At 59.4% G+C, this 24171-nt stretch overlaps 1 protein-coding gene across 2 annotated transcripts in view; it reads right to left on the bottom strand.

Annotated features, from left to right (window-relative positions):
- The window catches only part of SEMA3F (semaphorin 3F), a 29763-nt gene extending 23516 nt beyond the window's left edge, over nucleotides 1–6247 (bottom strand). For both annotated transcript variants that reach the window (XM_032868103.1, XM_032868104.1), the window contains exons 1-2: nucleotides 5713–6247; nucleotides 1638–1797 (exon numbers count right to left, since the gene is read on the bottom strand). In XM_032868103.1, the coding sequence (XP_032723994.1) occupies nucleotides 1638–1749 (112 nt within the window). In that variant the 5' untranslated portion in view covers nucleotides 1750–1797; nucleotides 5713–6247. The remainder of the gene's footprint in view (nucleotides 1–1637; nucleotides 1798–5712) is intronic.
- Between the last annotated feature and the right edge of the window lie 17924 nt (nucleotides 6248–24171).

Below are 24171 nucleotides of genomic sequence, written 5' to 3'. Positions count from 1 at the left end.
GTTCTATTTCTGGCCTCGCCTCTGCCTCCTGCCTGACCTTGGCCCTGCCCTTGCCTGAGCCTCGGTTTTTCTCTCCGGAAAACAGGAATGAAAGTCCTTAGCACTTTGCCTCTGAAGGTCTAAGAAGGTTTAAGAGGCACATACCGAGGACTGAGGACCACCCTGTGTCTTAGCCTGCCTGCTTCCCCTCATGGTTCTCCAGGGTAATGGCAAAAATAGCACCCAGAGTGGACGTCTGGGTTCTAGGGTCCCAGGGGTGTGGAGACAAGGCCCCATTCCCTTCCCCTGTTGGGGGAGGGGACACTCTGCTCCCCATGCTGGCACCCTGGGCTGGGAAGGGAGTGGGAGCAGGGCCAGGCCCCTTCAAGATTTATTCATCTGCTAGGAGGAAGTCCACTGGGGAAGGGTGGAGTGATCAGCAGAATAAACTTCTCCCCTTCTCAGGCCCAGGGGCGAAGGGCGCTCTTACAACCAAACCCATCACACTTCCGCCCACTCCTCAGGCCCTACACTGGACTCCTTCCAGGCACATCGTCTGAAATTCACTCCCCACTCCCCCATCAACTCACAGGGTGGGATGAGGACAGGGGAGGAGCTCTGCTGGGGACATGGGGACAAGGGGACATGGGAACATGGTGAGGTGGAGGCTGGACCTCAGCCAAACCCGAGGAAGGAAAAGTCAGCCCAGCCTTTCACCCCAATATGTGTGCCCGGAAATCTGGCCAGCCAGGGCTGAGTCGGTCCCGCCCAGGGCAGGCGGCTGGACAAAGTGACCTTGGGCCAGAGGAGAACTCCGCAGTGACCCCAGGCCCCCCAGGTCCCAGCATCCCCTTTCTGCAGGCGGGGCGGGGGGAAAATCTTCCGATCATACACACCTCTGAGGAAGAGCTAGTGACTGAGCCATCTGGACACCTGAGTGTGTGCCATGTATATTCGCCCACCAGTGGGCAAGGTACAAAGGCGATCGAGCCGGGGGACCTGTCTCTCACTCTCCAGAACCCAACTGCTCATTAGAGCCTTCCGGTGACTCCCAAAGCAACGTGCTCGTTGGGGAGCTCAGACCCATCACATAGCATGTGCTGTCCCTGAACTCGCCAAATGGCCCGCGCTCCCCTCGCAGCCCACGGCACCCTCCCAGCTTCCTGGGACCCCCTCCCACCTGGAGACCCACCCCTTAGCAGAGCAGGGTCTGCTGCTCCAGCTTTCTGCGGCTTTGGTTTCTGCCTGACCGCCTGACCCTCCACCTCAGGAACCACCCAGGGCAGGACAGACACAGAGCAGCAGCGAGGACGGGCTTCCCCAAACACGAGTCGGGAAGAAGAGGCATCTCTCCCCTGTTATCTCTCACACTGAGGGAGGCGCTTTACGGACCCAAGGCCACCCAGCCTGACACCCCAGAGTCTGCCTTGAGAAGGGGCCCAGGCTCAGGAGACTTTGTGGAAATGTCCACATGGCCCGTTCTCTAGCCTTTCCTGGCAAGCTACCACCATCCCTCTCCTCCCCACCCACATACCCAGGGCAACCCATGTGGCTGCATGAAGTATCTCTTTCTGCCCTGCCTCTTCCGGTGGCCTCTGCAGCGGGCTGAATCCTGTGGACAGAAGATGATGCTGGGGACCAGCGAGGCAGTCTCTTACCTTTGAATGAGAGCCGGACGCGGGGCGTGGCCGGGAGGTGGTCCTGGGTGGGGGTGGCTGGCCAGGCCCCAGTCAGTAGGGAAGCCCAGAGGAGGAGACAAGCGACAGGCATTGTGGGAGGGGCCTAGGGCCCAAGAAGCTGGCTGGGCTGTCTGGACACCTGGGAAGGAGGAATCAATATTTGAATATGAAAGGCAGATGGGGGAGTCTGGCCCTACCAACTCTCCTTTCCCACACCCTCGGCCTGGGGCCATGAATGCCCCAGTGTGCAAACCTTATACACTTTCTGGTCCCTGCCTTTATCTGGGAATGTGTGGCCAATAGGCCCAAAGACGGAGCAACCAGGTGCAGCCTGGGGTCACCAGAGCTAATAGGGGCCACTGGATATTCAAACACTACCCTGCCCTCCTGCACCCCGAATTCCATTTGCAGGGTCCTGCTCAAACAGGCCAGCTTACAGCTTCTTCCAGTTCCTAGCAGGCTCTCTCTGTTGTGCCCACCCCCAACCAAATGGGCTGCTCCTTCCCTCGCCCACCTCCAGAAATGGGGGAAGAGATGGTTGCCATCCTGCCTGCTCCCGCCAAACCTCTCCACCCAATCTAAGGAAATCGGGACCTGATTATTGGGGCAGGGGGCATGGGAGACAGTGGAGGATAAGTGAGACACACATAGACAGCCTAAAATGGAAGAGACGGCAGCCAGAAAAGGAGAGGCAAAGAATAGCAGGGTCTACTTTTACTGAAATCACAGCAGGAGGGATCCAGGTCAGATGTACGGAAGGACTTCCTGCCAGGTAAAGTTCTAGCTCTGCCTCTAGAGGGCAAAGAGAGGGGAGCGAGGAGAGCCAGCAGGCCTGGGGCAGCGTCTGAGCCAACCTCAGTGTCCCCAGCAGAACCCCCAGCAGGTCCAAGTTTCAATACGATGTTTTTAAAATATTGTCTCCCCAGGCAGGCTGGCTGTTGGGTAAACGCAACCCAGCACCAGTTGTCGGAACATATTGCTCCCTCCCGGCAAAAAACAGCGCCAATTCCCAACCCCCCCACCCGGATACATTGGGGGTGGGGACACAGAGAATGACAAAGTGAGCCCCCTCCTCCAGATCTGCCTTGTCTCCTTCCGTTTCCTAGGGCAGGACCCTAGGCCCATTTCTAGGACCCTGGAGTGGGGGTGAGAGGCAGCAGGGGCTGCTAATCCTCAGCACTGGCAGACAGAGGCTGAGGCAAGGCCTGGGCTCCACATCTGTCAGGCCCCACTCAGCAGACACTGAGGCCCTCCCTGGACCCAGGTCCTCTCCCCCCAGCCCTAGCCTCTCCTGCCAGGGCAAACCACACTGGTGGCTCTTCAGACAGGAAGTGAGGCTTCAGGCCTCCTGGCCCATTCCCCAGGTGGTGCCCTCTGTGGGAACACCCTCTCACCATTCCTTAAAGATACCCCATCACAGATGCTCCCTCCTGGGGAGGCTAGCGGAAGGAGAGAACCAGAGCCAGCCTCTCCCCCAGGCTGCTGGGACACCAAGCTGGTGCTCGGTGAATCGCAGGCTCCGGTGGGAGGGGCAGGTAGGAGAGAGGGCTGCAAAGCCACCATCACCCTCGAGTGTACCTGTGAGGCCTCACACACTTGTGGATATACACACGTCCACACTTGCATGCCCACACACGTCCTCCCAAACATGTGTTTGCTCAAGAACTTGACCTGCTAGTGGGGTGGGGCTCAAGGAAGCTGGGGAACACTGCCCTGGCTTGGGGGGGGAGGCAAGCTGCAGTCTGGGTCCCTCAGAGACCTTTGATCCTATGTATCAGGGGGCTCAGGATGACTCAAACCCCCCTTGACCTCATTTCCCCTGCATCCATTTTCATGGTAACAAGGTCAGGGTCACCAAGGACAGCTTTAGAGTTCTCCAAGGTAGCCAGGAAGGTGGAAGGCTTTGCCCCACTGGGCCCCTACAGGGACCTCCCAAGATGCTCTGGCCCTTTAAAGGACTGAATGGGGGATGTTCAAGTCTGCTGGGGCCAAGTCCAGGACCCCTCTTTGGAAAGCATGGGGGAATGGAAAAGAGAAGAGAGAGAGGGGAGAAGAGAAATAGAGGGACAGAGAGAAGGAAGGGGAGGACATTTCCACAGTCGCTTCCATTCTGCCAGCTCCTAGATGCATTCCACTTAGCCCCTGCCCCAGAGAAGCCCCCAGTAAGGCGAGCCAGGTGGGTGGACAGAGAAGGAACAGCCACCGCCACCTGGGAGCCCACCAGGAGGAGAGCAGAGAAAGAAGGAAAGAAGCCTGGCGGGAGGGAGCAAGGGAGGGAGGCAGGCGGGAGGGAGGAGGAGAGAGGGAGGAGAGAGGGAGGGACGGAGGAGAGACGTTCGAACAAAGAACCGAGGAGCTGGGGCTGGCAAGGGGTGCAGAGAAGGGGCAGCCAGACAAGGGGGTCTAGAGGCACCTGGGGGTAGGGCAGGGGGCTAGGCGGTCGAATTGTCCGGCCTGATCCAGACCTCCCAGGCTTGTGGGGTGGGGGTTGGGGGAGTGAACAGCCTGCCTCAGAGAAGGGAGGTTAGCTCCTCTGAGCTAAGAACTGCCTGGATGGAAGGGAGGCAGGAGCAGGGGCTGAGGGGGAACACGGAGATGAAATTATTAACAGCACCCCAGCCCTACGGTACCCACCCCTACCCCCACAGGCCAGAGATCCTTTCTGGCTCCTTGGCTTTCCCCCTCCCCCAGCACCCCATGGACTGGGAAGCAGAGCCACCCCCCCCCATAGCTGGGATTGAAACCCCCCCCTTTCATGATCAAGGGTTTCCCAGTCAAGGTCACCTGGGCTCAGCTTCATCCTCCCCATCAAGGTATGTCTACCAGAGCATGGGGGCCACTGAGGCTAGGCTGCTGGCCTTCTCTCCTCACACCGCTGCACTTCTGGGCCTGGCTCCTTCAGAACTGGGGGTCAGCAGCAGGGGTGAGCTTGCCCAGTGCCCTAGCCTTGCAGCACACCTTACCCCATAAGTCCAGGCACACTTCCCACACAGCCTCAGAAAAGACCCCAGCTCCATCCAATCCCCTGGACAGGGATAAACCTCCCAACCCCCAGACCCCTATCTCTGCAACTAGGACAGAGGCTTCTGGGAGACAATCTGGGTGAATTCAGGAGGACAGGAACCCCCAACCTGGCCCAGCTCCAGGGTGGACACACCAGTGCCTTCAGGTGGCCCCCCTCCCCGGGGGTTCATGGAATGGTGTTCTCCACACAGTTACCTCAACAATTATAAGTTACTGAAGCAGCCAGGGCCTCAGCCTTAGCTCCAGCTGACCCATCCTGCCAGGCCTGCCTCATTCCTGGGCCACCCTGACAATCTCTGGTCCCACCTGTTCTAGGTGAGCCCACCAAGCTCCTAGAGTCCCCTGCCCATTTCACCACTGGGGCTCCAGCCTGCCCAAATGGGGGACTTAACTGCAGGCTCTGGCAGCTCACCTACATCCCACATACAGCCAGGCCCCTAAGCCAAGCAAGACTCCCTGTTAGAAAAGCAAACCCAGCTAGCAGCTGGGGGTCAAGGGGTTAGCACAGAGTTGGGAGAAAAGCCTCAGGGCTGGAGGCCCTCCTGCCTTGCTGATCTGGGGGACCCTCCACGTGGGGGCTGCGGGTATAGCGCTTCTCTTAGAGCAGACGATTCTGGGACACTGAGGCAGGGCAGACGCACTTAAGGGGAAGAGCTCTGCCCGAGGCATTAGTGGGAGAGAGCTGAGCCAGGAGAAGGGGCTTCCGGACTCCCGCTCCAGGAACGTGGGGGTGGAACGTACAAGCACCCACCCACCCAGAATCTGACGAGAAAAAGTTGCTCTGCACACTGGTGACCCCGCAGGACATCTCATCCACACATCCCCGCGTCGCACCGATAAGGTTCCGGGCAGCCTGGACAGGTACAGCGCCCACTCAAGTCCTACGGCCCCTGAGTCCCCGGGAAGCCCCCTGCCTCTCCGAGCCCCGCGCCCCGGACACTTCTGCAGAGTTGCAGTGCCGCGGGTCCCAGAGGGATCGCGGGGTGGCCCGGCCGCCTGCCCGCTCCCTCCCGGTTCCCGCCGCACTCACCTCCTCCGCGGCGGCGGGGCCTGGGCTCCCGGGCGGCGGGGGCGGCGGCGGCGGCAGAGCGGCTCCCGGTTGGGCCGGCCGGCGCTAGCGGCCCCCCGGGGCCATGGCCCTGCCCGCGCCCTCTCGCCGCTGTGCCTGAGCCGGGGTCGACGCCGCGGCCCGGGTTTAACGGGGTACGCGGGCTTCGGGCGCGTCAGCAGCCGAGGCCCCGGGCCCTAGCCCGGGCCATGGGAAGGCTCAGGGGCGCTCGGGGCCGCCTCCCCCCGGGTGGGCTGCGGGCGCCCCCTGGCCGGCGCGCCGAGGGCGCATTCCCCGGCGCGGGGCGCGGGCGACGGCGCGCGCTCGGCTTCGGGGCGCTGCGCTTGGCTCGGCCCGGTGGTGCTCGCCTGCTTGTTGGACTGAGGCCAGGCGGCCGCGCTGGACTGAGGCCGGGCGGCCGCGCTGGGCTGCGCCGCTCCTCACCGCGCGCCCTGGCCCTGCGCTGCGCTCGGGGCTCGCCGGACCGCGGCCGTTCGCTGGCTCGCTCGCTCTGGTCTCGCGGCCGCCGGCGGGACGGGGCGCTCGGAGCCGCGCGGGGAGCGCCGGCAATTGGCCGCCCGTGGGCGACATTTGCATAGCGCGGCCCCGCCCCGGCCGCCCCGCCCGGCCCCACCCCCGGGGCGGGACCCGCCCGGCCACCGCCCCGCCCCCGCTCCACCTGTCCACGGGCTGGGCTCTGGGCTCTCGGGGCGGTGGGGCGACCCGAGCCGGAGGAGACTAATCTGCACCCCGCGCCCCCGCCCGGGCTTCGCGGGCGGCGCCCCCGCCCCGCCCTGGCTTTGTCTCTCCGTGGATACACCGCGCACACCGCGCCTGGTGTTTACCCCGGCACTCAACTCCCTGGCGGGAAGGGCGGGCGCGCCGGGGAGCAACGAGCCTGCGCTCACCTGCGCACCCCCTGCCGTGTCACTCCTTCCCACTTGCTGCGGGCCGCGCCGGGCCCCGCGCGTGAGTCCCGCAGCGTAGGACCCAGGACTGCCCCAGCCGCTCAGCAGGTGGCGGTGCAGCCTCTGGGACGGCTGGCACCGCTGGACCTGCTCGCTGCCTCCAGCCCAGGCCAGGTCGCAGCAGCCCAGCCTGACTGCTCTGTCCAATCACTCCAGGGCTACCCGTGATTCCCCAGCCTCCAGTCCTATTTTAAACCAGCAGCCCCACGGATCCACTCCTTATAGTTCCATATCCCCAGAGAAGCCAGATAGGCTGGGCCTCCTCTCCTAAAAGGGACATTTGCTTTCAAATGGCCTCATGATGACCCCAGAGCCCAGCAACTGAGCCAAACACCTCCCCTGATCCCAGAAGGGACCTGACACCCCAAGGCCATGGCCTCACCAACCAGGATCACAGTCTCAGCCCTGCCCCAGGCCCTTTGCTGAGGTCCCAAGGAGCATGGGTCTTCTTTGTCCTCTCCTTCCACCTCTCTCTCCTCCCTTGTCTATTGCCTCCCCTTCCTCCTCTCTCCTATCTTTTTTCTCCCTTTCTCCCCTCTCCTGTCCTCTCCCTTCTCCTCCCTCCTTTCCCTTCTTTCCTCTTTCTCTGCCTTCCCCTCCACTTCACCCTCTTTCCCCTCCCCCTATTTTTCCTTCTCTTCTTTCTCTACCTCTCCTCCTTCTTCCCCCTCCCCCTTCTCTCCCTGGTTAACAAGTCCCCTGGAGAAGCCATCCCTCTGTCTGACCTACTGACAGGTTAACTGTGGAGGGTTAAGAACCCAGATGAGGGTCTCCTTCCCCAGATTTTGAGTGCTGGCCCACAGGCTCCAAGCGGAGACCACCTGAAGCAAGGAAACCAGCCTGGACTTATGGTGGCTCCAGGGACCATGCCTGCACCCCTCTGCTCTATTAGGTCTCATTTAAAACACCGTGATAGGGGCACCTGGGTGGCTCAGTGGGTTAAGCCGCTGCCTTCGGCTCAGGTCATGATCTCAGGGTCCTGGGATTGGGTCCGCATTGGGCTCTCTGCTCAGCAGGGAGCCTGCTTCCCCACCCCCACCCCCGCCCTTCCTCTCTCTCTGCCTGCCTCTCTGCCTACTTGTGATCTCTGTCAAATAAATAAATAAAAATCTTTAAAAAAAAAAAAAACACACCGTGATAATCGTCCCTCCTCATCCCTCCTCCTCTAGGTACCAGGGTTACCGCTGAGGCCAGTACCGCTGCGCAGCCATCACCAATGCAGCCTACGCCGCCATCACCATGGTTTCCAGCACCATCCCTCCCCCACCTCCCCTTCACCCCCAGTCTCCCTGGTCCTATAGCCTGGCCACCCCTGTCACCACCCCCAGCGTGATCACCATCATGGTCACTGAAGCAGAACTATTAGGGCTTACCAAAGACTCCAGGGTGCTGGCTTGGGAAGAAAAGAGATGCGATGGATGCGTCCATGGAGCTCCACTCAGATGCAGAGAACGTACCTGGTGCTAGTGTATGGAGGCCTTCTGAAGATGGGGAGGCAGGGAGAGGGGAGAGACCTTCAGCAAGCCCACCTCACACAATGGAATGCCAGTTGTCTCCTAAACAACATGAGCAGACTGAGTAATAGAAATAAAAGCAGAGTTATTGCAACAGAGAACTCACAGTGCACCCCCACCCACCGTCCGCTGTCCATGCTGGGCTGGCCATTTTGTGTCACTATTCATGTTATTATGCATATAAAATATGCATTCTTGGGAGAAATATAGTCGACCCTCCCACAATCTGCCTTCAGTGTAGGGGTCTAAGGGCGTGTCGAAGCCAGCCCTGGAGGCCAGGCTAGGAGGCCCTGTCTGCCACCAGAGTTTGTGGTTATGGGTTCCCAGGCACTTGATGGTTCCTCCGAGAAGCAGGCCCTGCTGTCCCCACTGTGCAGATGAGAAAGGGGCGACTGAGGGAAGTGGGGTGAGGCTTGCAGGCACTGGACTGTGGTGTTAGGAAAAGGTGGCCTTTTCATGAGTTGTGGGAAGGCTCCAGGAGGGAAAGGGCCAGGCCAGGGGGCCCACGTGGAGCCAAGGGCCTACAACCCAGACAGGCACTCAGGGCTGGCCGTGAGTGCTGGAGCCTGGTGCAGCACTTACAGAGTTCAATAAATCTTTATTGAATGAATAAGAAAGCAAATCCCCGTGGCACCAGATCCAACAGGGAACACAAGCCAAGAACCAATAGGCCAGGAGCCAACTCTAGTCCCACCACCTGGCTTCTCTGGATGGGCCGCCTCCACCGGCCCCTTTCCCTGCCACCCAGAGTCCTTGTGTCTTCCTCTCCAAAAGCCACTCAGCTGTTAGCTCCACCTGAGAGCCATGGGATGCCCTGTGGGGTCACCTGAAGTGAGACAGCCAGGCCAGGCTGGCCCCCTGGCCCTGCTGGACCTCCCTCCCTCTACTGCAGGACACTTAGATCCTGGGCCTGCTTCTTTTCCAGCTCTCCCATGGCCCATCCTGGTTCCAGTCTGGATACACACGGTGAGGGTGGACACAAAGAAGGTTAGGCCAGATCTGGTTTCTCCTCTGACCCAGCTTCTAAGTTCCTCTTCCCAGAGTAGTTCCCTCTCCCTTTCAAGATGGGCTCTGAGTACCTATAAGATAAGCCCTGGGGTGACATCCTGAGGGTAGAGTCTTGGGCTCATGACTCAGCTTCCCAGAGTTTCTGAGATGCTACAAAGCCCAACAAAAGGGTTACAACTGGGAAGAAATTAGCCCCCTTTGTCCCGGGCCTCACCCCCAGGTGATGGTGCTGAATGCGGGCCAGGCCCCCCAGGATCACCTTGGAGTTCTTCTCCAAAACACTCCCAGCCTTTCAGTCTGGTCCAGCCTTTGTCTCTGCCTGCACACATGTCTGTTTCTTTTCCTTCTGGTTTTTCCAGGCTGCACTGTGGGGGACTGAGGTACAGCCCTGGGCTCCTGTGGTCTGTCCATCCTCTGTCTGTCTATCCTATCCGCCTCTGTCCAGCCTCCCTGGAGTGGGGCGAGAGAAGACTGCTAAGCTGAGTAACCTCAAGAGAGGCTCTGCCCTTCCATCCTCAGCATCCAGAAGGTGAGACTTGGAGGCCTGGGCCTCAGAGATCTGCCATGCCCCCAGGATGAAGGTGGTAACTAAACCAACCCCCCCTTCCTCTGGCCCAAGTCTCCAGGGGGAACCTGTTTCCCGGGCCTAGCAGGCTCAGCAAGCCCTGGCCCGCCCGCCCCAGCGTTGCTGGCTCAGGTTTCCCCACTTTCTGGTTTTCTCATCTCCCCTGCCCCAGGCGCAGCCCTCACCCGCCTCCCGGAACTGGATCCCAGAGAATGGGGGGAGCGTTACAAAGGGGGCCCTGGGAGGGGGTGTAGGGTGTTGCTCCGGCAGCACCTGGAGTGGGGCAATGAGAAGTCCCCACAGTCCAGGCTCAGAATGGGGTTCAGCTCAGCCTCCTCCTGCCCTGCCAGCTCCAGGAGCTGGCTCAGAGCCCATCAAAAGCTGGAACAAGCCACCTCCCTTGCTGCTTCCCAAAGCCTCTTCCAGGCCTTTTCTGCGGCTGTCCCCTCAACCAGGAATGTTCTTCCCAGACTTCGGCCCCAGTGTTAGCCGAGTTTCCTCTAGCTCCAAGCCCTTGGCTTCCCCCTTTACCCTCAAACAGCATCCCCTTCTGCACAAGGGCCAAGCCTCCTTTCTGGAGGCCACCTCCTCCCGCTTTCCTCTCAGGCAGGAGCTCCGCACTGTCTCATCTCCTGATCTTTGCACATGCTGCTCCCCTGTACCTGGAATTCCTTTCCCATTTCCTTCTAGATCCTTCAGGCCTCTGGGAAGACACTACCTCCCAGGAAGCCAATGCTAATGGCTAAGTCAGGAGTTTCCTTGGGCTGCTGCAGGTCCTGCCCTCCCAGTCAGCTCCCACAAGATGCGGCCTGGGACCCAGGGTCTCCCTGAGTTCAGAGTGAACAAGGGCGGGGGACACAGCCTCTGAGATCCACACATGTTACCCCATACCCCTCATCCAGTGTGTGTGTGTGTGTGTGTTTGTGTGTGTGTGTGTGTGTGTGTGTGTGTGTGGTGAGGGAGGTGGGGGTTGGGTGGGCCCAGGCTCGGCTGGCTGCCAAGTGACCCATGACCGTCGGCCAGCCTGAGCATATCCTGTTTAGACAGAAGCCAGACAGCCATCCCTCACCCACTTGGGCCTGCCCAGCTCCTGCTGGAGAGCCCAAGTCTTAGGCCTAGAGCTCAGTCCTTATCTGGCTCCAGAGAGGCCTCCTCATGAAGAATCGGGATAGGAATTCTGTGTTTCCTATGCCCTCATAGCAGAGGCCTTTACTCCAGGTGCTGAACCTTGGCTCAGTAATATTTGGACTGCCCCAGCCGCTGGGTGGGGATGAGGGTATGGAGCCTGCCTTAAGAGACACGGTCTGCATAGAAAAGACCTTGGATCTGGAGCCCACCTGGGAGCAGCCTCCAACCACTCCTTGGCTTTGCCCAACTCAGTTGGGGCAGCTCTGTCTTTCCAGCTGCTCAGGCCAAGAAGCCAAAAAACCAGCTTGCGCTCTCTCTCACATCCACATTCAAACTATCAGCAAATACTTGCAACTTCACCTTAACATGTGCAAAATATCAAATGACCCTTTCCCACCTTCTCTCTGGTCACCAGCTCTACAGCCGTGGCCTCTGCAGCCACCGCCCCCATGGGGGGTGTTCCTGACAAGCCCCCAAGCCTCCTTATTGGGTTCCCAGTGTCTGTGCTAGTTTCCTACAATCTAGTCAACCAGGATCCACGGAGACCCTGTTAAAATGGAAGCCAGGTCAGGTTCCTTTCTTGCCCAAAGCTCTCAAAGCCTCCTACTTTGTCAAGAGTCAAGGCCATGTCCTTGCAGTGGCAGACCCACAGCCCCCTTCCCCACTTCTGACTCTCCTATCCCTGCTCTGGATCACAGCCTCCTCACTCCTCCACCCACACCTCTCCAGCCTCCGGGCCTGGCAGTGACTCTTCCCTTAGCCTGGGTGCCCTTCCAACAGATGCTTCCATGGCCTCCTTTAGGTCTCTGCTCAGATAATGTCTGACCACCACCACCCCGGAACAGAAGGGGGCTGAAGCCAGGGCCCTCTGATCAGAAACTGGGATCTGCTTTCTACCCTCCTCCTGGGCCCTCTGCTCACACTCCCCTTTGCAGAGGATGGGACAGAGATGGCGCCCGTTTGCTGTTTCCTCCTCTATGTAAGAGCTGTGGAGAGCGTGGCCCAGGCTGCAGCAGCAAGGACTCAGGGTAGACTCTGTCTTGACTTAAAAGTCAGTGAAACTGCAGCTGTGAGCCCCCCACCCCCACCCCGGGGAGAAGCTATGGTCCCTTAGGCAGAGCTGTGCCTTGGGGCTGGGGGAGACCTGGGCAGCCCCCAACAAAGCTGATGTTGACAGGCTCTGATCCATGGGGTTTCTGGCCGCCTCTCAGGCTCACATCTGCTGCACACACCCTGTCCATGTGTCTCTGTGGCCACAGTCCTGGGGGAGGGGGCCCAAGGAGGGTCCTGCAGCCAGGCCTGCAAGCTGGGATCTGGACTTACTTAGTTCCAAATGACTGGGGAATGTCCCTTCCGTGACAGTCGCCGTGTGGCCTCCCCTGGTCCCTCACTCCCTGCAGGGAAGTGGGGCCCAGATGAAGGCAGCCCCCCCCGGAAGGGGGAGGGGCTGGTGGGCAGACGTTGGGCACCCCGCCATCCTGGCCCACTTCCCTAAGCTTGGCTTGAGGTTTTCCCTGAGGAAGTGCAGCATATGAGGTCACTGTCTCTACCTTCAGACCAGAGATCTCAGGCCAGAACACCCCTTCTCGGGCTCCATCCCCCGTGAGCCAGGAAATGGAGGACCTTGACCAGCAGTCCGTTCTGCACTGCAAGGTGTCTGTGGCACAGAGGCGTTAGGACCAGCCAAGAAGAAGTACTCCTTGTAGATAATCTCCCTTCACAGAGCACAGCCTCAGTGCCCCGGACGAGGGCTGGGCAGCAGAGCCAATGTAGGTGGTGGGGAGCTGGGTCTTCCCCAGACCATTGGCTTGCTAAGTGCGCCATCCACAGGGACAAGCTTTGTGGCTCCCAGGTGGGCTTGGCAGGGCGGCAAAGCTGAACCCGTGCTCCCTACCCTGGGATAGGGTGCCTTCCTGTCCCGGAGGGTTTGATTTCCAAACATAACTGGACAGAGTGGACACCTGGGCCATACCTCTGGACCTGCACTTAGAAAACTGGGGGCTCCACTCCTTTTCTACTCCATCTTCGCGGTAGCTCCATTACTCGCCGACCTGTAGCTCTTTGTCCACACCCGGGAGCTATGCACCCTCCAGGGGACCGCAGGAAACCCGTGTCCCATGGAGCCTCGCTGGAGATCAGGTGGTGCTGATCGCTCCAGGAGATCAGGTGGTGTCCCCGGCAGGCCTGCCCCTCAAGGCTGAGGCTCCCCTGGGTCAGGGTGGAGTGGAGGCTCTGACTCCCGCCGGAAGTAACCAGTCTCATGCTTGGAGGTAAAGGCCACGCTCCCCTGGCCCATGCTGGGAAAGCCAGAGGGCAGACTCCCAAGGTGGCCAAACGGAAGAAAAAGAAGACAGGCCGAGCCAAGTGGCAGGTGCGGACAACCAATGCTTTGTCAGTGCTGTGCCCACCTTTGGCAAGATCAGGGGCCCCATGCCAACCCTTAAGTCCATTGTAATCCTGGATCTCCCTAAGAAAGTCACTTAGGGGGCGCCTGGGTGGCTCAGTGGGTTAAGCCGCTGCCTTCGGCTCGGGTCATGATCTCAGGGTCCTGGGATCGAGTCCCGCATCGGGCTCTCTGCTCAGCAGGGAGCCTGCTTCTCTCTCTCTCTCTCTCTCTGCCTGCCTCTCTGTCTACTTGTGATCTCTCTCTGTCAAATCAATAAATAAAAAAAAAATCTTAAAAAAAAAAAAAAAGCACTTTATTAATTAAAAAAAAAAAAAAAAAAAAAAAATCAAAGCTGAAGAAACTGGGAGCTCCATCTGTGCTACCTGTGGAGACCTAGGGAGGATCAGGCCCCTGGCTCACCGTGGCCAGAACAGCATTGTGTATCCATTGAATGGAAGGGAATACTGAGACTTTGAGGAACTGGGGCCTGGGCAACCTCGTCTGTGGATTCCAGACTAGAGCCCCCTTGAATGTTGAGGTGCAGTTTCAGATTGAGAAAAGAGTAGGACCAGCCTGAAGGTTATGAGGCATGGCACAGTCTGATTTAAATTTTTAAAGGATTCCTTTGGTTCCTGGGGGGCCAAAAAACAAACTGTGGGCCTCCAGAAGAGGGAGGATGGACACCTGGCTGGATCACTGGGGGTGCTGCGATCTATCCTCAAACTTAGCCAGGCTCCCCTCATGTTTCCCTTGGAGCTCATCCATAAGGTATGACCTGGGATTTTGGGGTGGGAAGAGGGGCCTCGTTCCCTGCCCATGCCCTCTCCGCCTGGGGCCTGGCTGGCCAGCCTCCCTGCCCCCCACCCTCCTGAGACCGTGGTTGAAGCTTTAATCCGAGGACAAGTCTCTGCAAAGCTCATGTTTGCTGCTGGAAGGAACAGCAGCAGCCAAGATGAAAGGATAAAGAGACCCCGTATATGGAGGAAGGGAGAGGGCCCGGCATGTGTAGGGAAAGGGAAGAACACATTCCTCCTTCTGGCCTGCCTGTCGCCACCACCTCCAGACTCACTTCAGGGACCTTATTCTTTTTTCTTTGTTTTTTTAAGATTTTATTTATTTATTTGACAGAGACACAGCGAGAGAGGGAACACAAGCAGGGGGAGTGGGAGAGGAAGCAGGCTTGGCGCTGAGCAGGGAGCCTGATGCGGGGCTCGATCCCAGAACCCTGGGTCATGACTTGATCTGAAAGCAAACACTTAATGACTGAGTCACCCAGGTGCCCCAGGGACCTTGTCCTTATCACCCAGAGGGATGGTTCGTGTGTCCACAGCCCACCGGAGCACCTACTGTGTGCCTCCTCTGTCTCAGTCATGGCTGCAGGGCTCACAGGGAAGTCTCTGGGACTGAAGCCGCACCCCCAGTCAGCCCCAGTAGGTTCTGACTCCTGAGGACCTTGTCAGGGGCCCAGAGGGCAATTGCCCTCCCCCTCCCACGGATTGCCAAGCTTCTCACAATCACTGAGGGGAAACTGAGGCCCACAGCATGCCCATATCCTTGTCCTCTCCTGAAGTACCCCCATTCCTGTCCTCCAGTCCTGGGTATCCCAGCTTCTTCCCCCCACCCCTTCACTGTGGTCTTCCCATACCATCCTTAACCACAGGCTACCTTTACTCCACTCTTTCCTCGGTGCACTCCACTCCTGCCCAGAGGAGAGGAGGTACCTGGAGAGCTGGGTAGTTGGAACCAGGAGGAAACTCCAAGTCCTCTTAGCTAGCCGCCCCCGACCCCATCTCAGGGCCCCCATTCTGAGGGCAGAGCTAGGTTTGTGGGAAGGGCTGGGCTATAGCTACCAGACCTAATCTGCATTGGATTCCCCTGGGAGCCACGTCCCAGACCACTGATCTCCACTTCCCTCCCTGACACTAGGCTATCTCAAGTATCCCCAGCCTTTCTGCAGCTGCCTCTCTGAGTATCCCCCAAATCAATGCTTCCTGGCCAAGGACATCTGTACCCTAGCCTGAGAGGGTCTCGCTGCTTGGGGTGGCCCAAAGATGAGATCTTGGGCAACAATCCAGCACTCTGGGTCAACACAGAGCCTCAGAAAGCCTCCATTTCCCAGCCAGGGGTCTGGTCAAAGGCAGAACCAACGGAGCCTGGTTTGTCTGCCAGAGGACTCAGTCAGAGGGGTCTTCCTCTTAGTGTCTGGAAGGTCCCAACGGCCTGGCCAGGCAGGTCCTTAGGTCAATGCAGGACCCCTTAGCATACCTCGTACCATGTTGTTCTCAAGGCCTTGCCCAGCCCACTCTTCCACTGGCAATGTCTTTTTTGTCTCCCTGGAGATGTTGTCCTGGTCTGGTTCAAATATGTCTTCCCAAAAAAGCTTCCCCTGTTTGCCCAGCTGGTCTGTCTTCTGAGCTTCTAGGGGAGAGCCTTCCTTGCTCTGCTGGTGTCTTGGTCAAATGTCATTCATTCATTCATTCATTCATTCTGCAGACATCATGTGTGCCCAAGCCTGTGCCAAGTATGAGGCCACAGAGGCTGATATCTCCACACATCTCACCTGCATTCTGGGCCATGAACTCTCCAGAGGGTCTGGTAGGATCTTCCCTGGGCTAAGGATGTGGAACTGGTTCTGGGGGAAAAGGGGCCAGATGGCTACTGAGCTTCCACTCACCAGGTGAGAAAGTCACCAAATTCCCGTCCCCTACCCCTGATTCTCTACTCCAATTTGGCCTGAAATTTCAACAAAATTGCCTCCAAGGACTGGTAAGCGAGGCTTCTAGGCCTGGGGCTGAGGGGTGGAGGTTACCTCAGGAGACCTTAACAGCACGATGTTGGGGATTCAAGTTCCTGCAAGGCCCAGGCCCCACCCAGACCCTACACCTTGGAAAGGCCCCAGGAGGGCGGGGAGATGGGCTTCCAGGCAGGGAAGGCCTGGCATCGAGGGCAGCCTGGGTCCCCCAGAAGTGTGGAGACCGGTGTGCCGCCTGGGCTGTGGCCTCGCAGTGCGTGCGGCCGCAAGAGTTTCTGGGGAAGTGGGAACACGGCGGATGCGGTCAGGACTGCCAGGCTCTGATTTCACTGTGCCTCATCCGACTTGCCCAAATATCAGGGCCAAACAAGCCTGGGGTGTAATATGTGTACACACACCCACATGCATGGGAAGATGGCCACTGCCCCCTCCCCCTACAAGAACCCCTAAGCTCCAAGCCCTGCTGTATGCCTGTGGCTCTCAATGGCCCACGTGCACTTACCCTTTCTCTGGGACAGGAGAGCGAGTCCCTCCCCCTGCCACCCTGTCTACCCAGGTGCTGGGAGGGAGAGAGGGGGAAACCAGCTACCAAGAGCAGATTGCTGGCAACAACATCTAATATGTAGGACACACTCTGCTTGTGTCATCTTTGTTGTGACTCACTGTATCTCCCCAGTGTGTGACAGTGGATAACAGAGAGAGCCAGGGGCCTTCACCAGGGGCATGAGGGCTAACCAAATGGCTCTGCACGGGAGAGTGGGGAGGTATTTGCCTTTTCATCCGGCAGAAGGGTCTGCTAAGGGCACCTTAACCCCGAGTCCTGCCCACACCCCTGCTTGTCAGGCATCTGGGACCCACCTGGGAGTTCCCACACTCCCCGCCACTGGAGGCTTCACCACAAAGGTGACCTCACCATCCTCCCTGGGAGACGACCTGCGTGTGCAGGTTGTCATGGGAGTGCAGGGCTGGCTGAGCAGCCGCCTGGAACTCCCAGGCCCCACACCCGCCTCCCTCCTCAAACAGGCCTGCACCAGCTTTGCCTCAACCCCAGCGTCCAGCCCACAGTTCCCCCAAACATTTACAGACCAGGAGCTGTGGGAGTTGGGCAAGGTCAGCGGGGGTCTCCTGATGGACGTGTGGAAGGTCTCTCGAGGGCTAGGAAGGTGACTCCGGGAAGGCTGTGGGGAAGAAAAGATACAGCCATTGACCTTCTAAGAACCAATGAAAGGGGAGCCTGGGCGGCTCAGTCGGTCAAGTGTCTGCCTTCAGCTCAGAGGAGTGGGTGTCCTGGGATCTAGTCCCATGTCCAGCTCCAGGCTCAGCAAGAAGCCTGCTTCTTTCTCTCCCTCTGCCCCTCCCCCGGCTCAAGTGCAAGTGCTAGCGCTGTCTCTCTCTCTCAAATAAATACATAAAATCTTAAAAAAAAAAAAAAGAACCAATTAGAAATCTCACAACTTGGGGCGCCTGGGTGGCTCAGTGGGTTGGGCCTCTGCCTTCGGCTCAGGTCATGATCTCAGGGTCCTGGGATCGAGCCCTGCATCGGGCTTTCTGCTCAGCGGGGAAGACTGCTTCCCCCTCCCTCTCTGCCTACTTGTGATCTCTCTCTCTGTCAAATAAATAAATTAAATTAAAAAAAAAAAGGAAAGAAATCTCACAACTTGGAAGATGAAGGAACAACGTGGGCAAGAGCCTGGAGGTGTGACCTGTCAAGGTATGTTGTAGAGGTCTGATAGAGGAGCTGTCTGGAAGGGGCTTCACAGGTCAGAATCTACTAGAGATGGGCATGGGGTGGGCCTGGGGGTCAGGGGCTGCAGCAGTGGCCCATGAGCTCCACTTTGACCAACGCTTACAAGGGCCAGGAGGAGACTGGGGCTGAGTTCAGCAAAGACGCAGAGGGAGGGGTGATGTGGGCCCTGGAGCAGTCCTTGGGGAAGCCCCAGCCAGATGAAGAGGCCAAGTGAGAGGACAGCTGGCCCCAGGGAACTGGCAAACTAGTCAGAAGGGGAAGCAGAGGAACAAGGCGAAGCACAGGGACAAGGCCATCCTAATGCACAGGCTGGGGGAAGGGGCTCCTGGAGACCTCCAGCCTGCAGCGCCTTTGCTGCCTCTGAACACAGTCTATTGCCAGACTATGTCATCTTCGCCACAGGGATAGGTCACTTCTTCTGGAGAACCAACTGCTTTCCTGAGCGTGAGGTCTTGGGAGGGTCTTGGGACATCTAGGAGGGCACAAGGCAGTAGGATGTGTCCCTCACATACCTCTCCCCTCCCCCAGCCCCCTAGTGTCCTCCTCTACACACCTGCCTGCCATCCAAGCCCTGCCCCCCACGATGACCCTCGGGCTGGGGTGGGGCCCACCTGCTTCTAGGGCCCCCTGGGCTACTCCTCAGAGACCCTATCCCAGCACGGTTGTCCACAAATGGTGAAAACTGAGGCCCAGAAGGAGAGGGCCTTACCCAGCTTCAGCCCTCTGTCGTCTCCATGGGCCTTCTTCCGTGGCCCCCAGAAATGAGAAACCCTGGTACGAAGAGAGGGCTCAGACCACCCGGTGGCTGGGAGCCTCCAGCAGTCTCGGCCCTGCCTTCCAGAGCCCTGAAACCACTCTGTCCTACTTGCTCCGAACCCCCACCCCGCCCGGGCTTTGGCTTAGCTGAGCTTCTTCATGCCGCTGGGGTGCTGCCTGCTTTTCCCTGTGAAGACCCTCCCCACCCCGTCCACTGGCCTGCTTCCCATGAGCTAAGGAAGGGCCCAACGCCAGTCCCTGACCACCCCTCTCCACCAGCCCCGCCTGGGGACTCCCTGTCTCCGGGGTTGGGGATCCTCTGAGGCCTTCTCCAGGATGATCTGCTGAACCAGGTCAGGGAGAGGCGGGGAGGGCTGGGGAGAGAGGACCAAACGGGATTGCAGGGCAGGGGCCCCCAGAAGATGCTCCACTTGTCTCCCACAGGGCTTGTCTGCGTTCTGGGTGTCAGGCGAGGCTCCTGGCCACCCTGCCCCCACCAGGTGTGGGGCTTCCGGCTGCTGAGAGGTCCCTTTGTCCCTTATCTTCTCTGCCTTGGTGGCTGTATCCAGATAAGCATCCTACCGGGCACTGAAATTCCAGCCTGGCTGCCCTGTCCTCCACCTGGGGGCCTGGGACCTGCCAGCTGCACTTTCCCCAGGACCCACCCAGAGTCTCCAACCCACTTAGAATCCCCTCCAGCTGCACATTTTCCCCGGGACTCGGGACTCCCTCTCCCGCCTGTACAGTTGGACCTGAACCCCTACCGCCCCGTTGGCCAAGCAGACTCGTGCCTCACAACAGCCCCAGGCACGTGCACACATATAACCTCCTCAGACCCTCCCCATTTTGTTGACAGTGGGCCACTCTGAGGCCCCTCCCCTCCCCTCATTTCCATCCTATCTAGCTGGGGGTGGGGAGGTAGGCCATGTGGCCCCTGACCTACCAGTGGGAGCCCAAAGCTGTTGAGCTGACCCCTGTGTGATCCCACCCCCCACCCAGGCAACCCCCAGACGCACACATCCCCGAACTTCCTGGACCACCCCTCTCAGGGACTCTGTCTCCATCTCCTAGCCCAGTTCAGCCTCCTTCTTCCCCGTCTCCCCCCTCCCCCCTCATTAAGCCTCCTAAACCCGCCAGCTCCCTGAAGCAGGAAATTGCATTCTGCCAAGATTAAATGGACTTGAACGCCCTGCCTCTGCCCGCAAGGGAGGGGAGCTGAAAGGAGCCAAGTTTGCTGAAGGGGGCGGGCCTGGGACACCGAATCCCAGGTTGGGGAGGAGGGTTCCAGAAGGGTGGGGTATTTCTGGATGGGGTGGGGGCTTCCTCAGGGGTGGAGGGGAGAGGGCGGAGACTGTGGGGAGACAGGGGGCAGGAGGGACGGCCTCCCCCCTCCGAGGGCCTGGAATGAGACACAGGGAGAGGAAGCCACCCTGTGGGGGTGGGGGTATTCTGATTAGGTAGGGGGGAGGGGTGGGGAGTAGAAAGTGGGGAGAGGGAGGGGAAGGGGCGGGAGGAACGGTGATTGGGAGGTGAGAGGGGACGCCTGTCAGATTGAGAGCCGACCTACAGGAAATGGGAAATGAACTTTGGGGGTTGCATGGACTGCTTTTTTGGAGTCCCCAGAGGAAGGGGGTGGCACACATCACACTCCCCACTGGCCCGAGGTCTCCTGGCAAGAGCTCAGTCAGGTGGGTGAGAATTCCTGCGTGCCCTTGGGCCCTTGCCCAGCCCAGGTTACCCAGAGCCCCCACCCCTGCACTATGTGGAAGACCCCACCAGGAGACTGCAGGACAGTCCCTCCTGGGCAAAGATGCATTAAAGGTCATTACACCCCAACGCTCCAGCCCCAGGCTGCCGGCACAGCAGGCCCCATACCCTATAGTTAGGGGGATTATCATCTGCCCGCCCCACTCTGAGGCCCCCAGATGCTGCTCCTTCTCCCCAGGCCACAGGGCTGCCTACAGGCCCCAGCCAGATGTAACGGGAATGGGGGAGGGGTTGTACCAGCCTCTCCATTTCCCAGGTGGGCAGGGACAGGGACAGCTGCGCTGAGTGTGGACCTCAGAGGGGCCGTTCCTGCCCCGGGGCCCAGGCCTCTGAGTCTGGGTCACCCCTTCAGAGCCTGGCAAGTCCACGGGCACTGAAGGAGCAGGAAGAACAGGGTGTCCAAACCAGGTATGATCCCTGGGAGCAACCCACCAGAGGCTGGACTACAGGCAACAGCGCTTACCAAGCAACCTCTGTGTGTTAGCCTGTCCTTTGCCCCGGGGCCGTGGTGCCACTGGAAAGGCCGGCCCACTCTATCGGCACCATGGCCTGGAGTGGAGGGCTATGGGACGAGTCCTCCAGGAGGGAAGTAGAGGTCACTCTGTGCCAGGCAGAGAATTCAGTCACCTGAGGAGGGCCTGAGAGAGCTCGGCCTGGCTGAACACGAGCAGGCAGTGTGTCAGCCATGGGATGGAGGGGCTGGAGGTCCATGCGGGTATGGGGCAAGCCTGGGCCGTGGGTAGCGGTAGGAACTCATCTGAGCTCCAGAGCCGAGCTCGGTGGGCTGTGTCCCTCCTACCACCCCCGCCCCTGCTCCCAAGGCTGTTTGTTCAGATGTTGGTGCCCATTTCAGGCAACCTGAGCTGGACAGATGGTTTCCCCGGAGGGAGGCTGGCTCTGTTCTGGCTGCTGGTGGAAATAGGCTTCACCTGTCCAGGTGTGGTACAGTCCATCCCGTGTCCACGGGAGGGAGATGGGTATGTGCCTGGCAAGGGCGTCAAGGGTCACCCTGGCAGGCCCCGTGCTGGGCCTGCTGGGAAGGAACGCAGCTGAGTCCAGATCAAGCCAGGGTGGCCAGTACCTCCCACAGTCTGCTCCCCAGTGTCCCTGGGCCTCTTCCTGGCTGGGTCCTCAGTCTCCAGTCAGATCAGGGGAGTCAACTGCCAGTGAGATCAGAGGGGTCCTGTCTGTCAGGTAACTGACACTGCCTTGTCCCGGCTCTGTGTCCCCAAGCTATCTGCTGTGGACACATGGTGCCCCCTCCCCTCCCCTCGCCACCTCCCTCCTATCCTCCTCCCCTGAGACTTCTCTCAGGGAAGGCCCATCAAGGCAGCTCCAGCCCTGAGGGTTACTGCCTGGGATCTGACACGCCTCCCGCTCCGGGCTGCAGACTGGAGACCCTCGGGCAGGCCAGCTCAGCTTAGGCACCTCTCCTCAAAGAAGACATTTTAGTCCCCTGCCTTGGCTTCCCACGGCTCCCAGGGGCCTCATCACAGGGCGAACCGTTCTGTATCTGCTTTGTCCCCGTTGCTGGTGGGACTTCGAGCTCCGGGAGGATGGAGACCACGTCGGTCTCAGTCATACATTGTCCCTGGGTCCCGGCAGCACTGGGTAACAGCTCAGTCAGCTGATGGACTGGCCGCAGGTACAGTGGATTTCTAAGACTTTAAGGCAAAAGTCATTCATTGCCTGGAATACGAACAGCCTGCATGGCCCTGTCTTTCTCAGCCCCTGGGGTGCGGGGTGGGGAGTGTATGGGGCGGAGTGTGGGCATTAGCCCAAAATGTTTTCTGCCTGCCCAGAGCTCAAAATTTTCCTGGAGGAAGGGCCTGGGACAAGGGAAATAAGTGTCATGCCCTTGGACCCCAGAGAAGCCAAGGATGGGCTGTCAGAGTCGCAGGGAGAGGGCGGGCTGTCAGGGTCAGGGGTCAAGGGTGCTTCCTGCAGGGACTTCATGGGCGGCACTGCGGTCAGGTGGGTGAGAAGGGAGGGCTTCCTAAGCTTCCGATCTCCAGTTCGCTTCTCTAGCTGTGGGGTCGAGCCTCAATGATACCAGTGCCCCCCATGCTGCCAGCTCTGATCTGCTCCTGCTCCATGGCTGGGTCACCAAACAGCTGACAAGACAATTTGTTTCCTCCATTCCTTAGCAACCAGCCTTCCATCACCTCCTACAGACAGACAGCCTCCGCTCCCCACAGGCAAACTGGACTCTCCCCTGCCCAACCACGAGGCCTGTTCAAGCACACTGTCCCATTGACCAGGCCCCCCTACCCTGTCCTGGCAATCTGAGGAAGTGTCCCAGTCCCAGGGTCCCTGCCCCTCCACGCTGTGCCCTTGGTTAGGAGCCATTGTCCCTTCCGCCATCATCTGGCTCCCAGGGCTCTGCTGCTCAGGAGCTGTGGGATTCCAGACAAGCCTCTGGCTCTCTCTCTGGATCTTTGAGGTCTCCCAGCTCTAGAGCAGGATGCCTCCCCCTTGGCTGGCAGGTGGCCTGTAGGAGAATGAGGGCATGTGTTCTGGGTTTGGGCTAGCATACCCCCCAGGCTATAGATAGTTGCTGGCATTTCCCCAGCTTGTCTTTTAAATGCTCTCTGGGGACACCAGCTTCTGGGCCCTGATTCCTGGTCCTGGAACCCCAGGGAACCCTCTCCACTGAGGCAGAGGAATTTGGGATTTCTTGGTGTCCAGGGATCAGGCTGGTCCTGGGATCCCAGCAGCACAATGTGAGGTCTGCTCCCTGCAGGACGTGTGCTCATGGGATATGGGAGACAGGGTGCTGGCTCTGACCCCAGAGGAGAGAAGGTGTCAAGAGTCTCCCTGGCACCCAGAATCTAGGCCATCGGGCGTCCCAGGATGAGGTGGTCTTTGTTCCCATCCGACTGACACTTGTCCTGCCCCAGCAGAAGGCTCACATCAGCCTTGTCTTGCCCTGCTGGTGCCCCCTTCTCCTGCACCCTCTGACCCTGCTCGGGTGGGCCTCCAGTGCTGTATGAGTCCACCAGGGCCAGCAGACCTCCCTGGAGGGTCTGCCCAGCTGGACAGTGCTCCAACCAATGTCAAATCACCATCAGTGAGGCCCACCCCTCTGCCACCTGCTGCTCCCGTGAGCGGGCCTGCTTCCCAGTGCTTCAGCCTCGGGCTCTCAAGTGTGGAGACCCAGGACACCCCTGGCAGTGCCAGAGTCTGGTTCAGAGCCACAGAGTGCTGGTGGGAGAGAAGAGGTCTTTCCTTCCCTGGATTCCAGAACTCCGGGAAAGTTTGTGGCCCTTGAGAAGAGGTGAATGGGAGATTTGCAGGGAGACTCGAGGGTTCCTGGACAAAGGCTCAGGGACCAGGGTGTTCCCACCTGCCACACCCCCATGCTCACCTAGGGCTTGGTCTGGTCTCCTTCCTCACCAGCCTAACCTGGGGTCTGGGAGCCTGGGAGGAGCAAGGGTTAAAGAAACTTTGGGCAGGTGGAGTGGGGGCGGTGGGTGGGCACAACCTTCTAACATCCTCTCCTCCCCAACCCTGGCCCCAGGCCCCATCACCTTCTTCCCAGAGGTCTCTGGTTTACTCCTCCCCCAGCCCTCCTCCCAGCTGCCAGGAGAATAGAAAAGAGGTAACCATGCCTGCCATGGTGAGCCCGGTGGCTTTGTCTGGGCCAGCGGAGCCTCCAGGGCTGGTGGGAATAATAACTAATGGAAAGTGTCAAATACAGACTTCGTTGTCCTGCACATGGGGGCCACAGACCCAGGTGTTTGGACACTCGTGGATCCTATGAGGGTCTTGTGGGTCCTCAGTGGGAAGGGCAGCAGGAGCCCCTCCCTCAGGTGGAGTGGACTAGGGCTGGAGCTTTTTTTTTTTTTCC

Source organism: Lontra canadensis, unplaced genomic scaffold, assembly GCF_010015895.1.
Source record: "Lontra canadensis isolate GAN:19392208 unplaced genomic scaffold, GSC_riverotter_1.0 scaffold35, whole genome shotgun sequence".
Taxonomy (NCBI): Eukaryota; Metazoa; Chordata; class Mammalia; order Carnivora; family Mustelidae; genus Lontra; species Lontra canadensis.
This window is presented reverse-complemented; position numbering and strand designations above follow the sequence as displayed.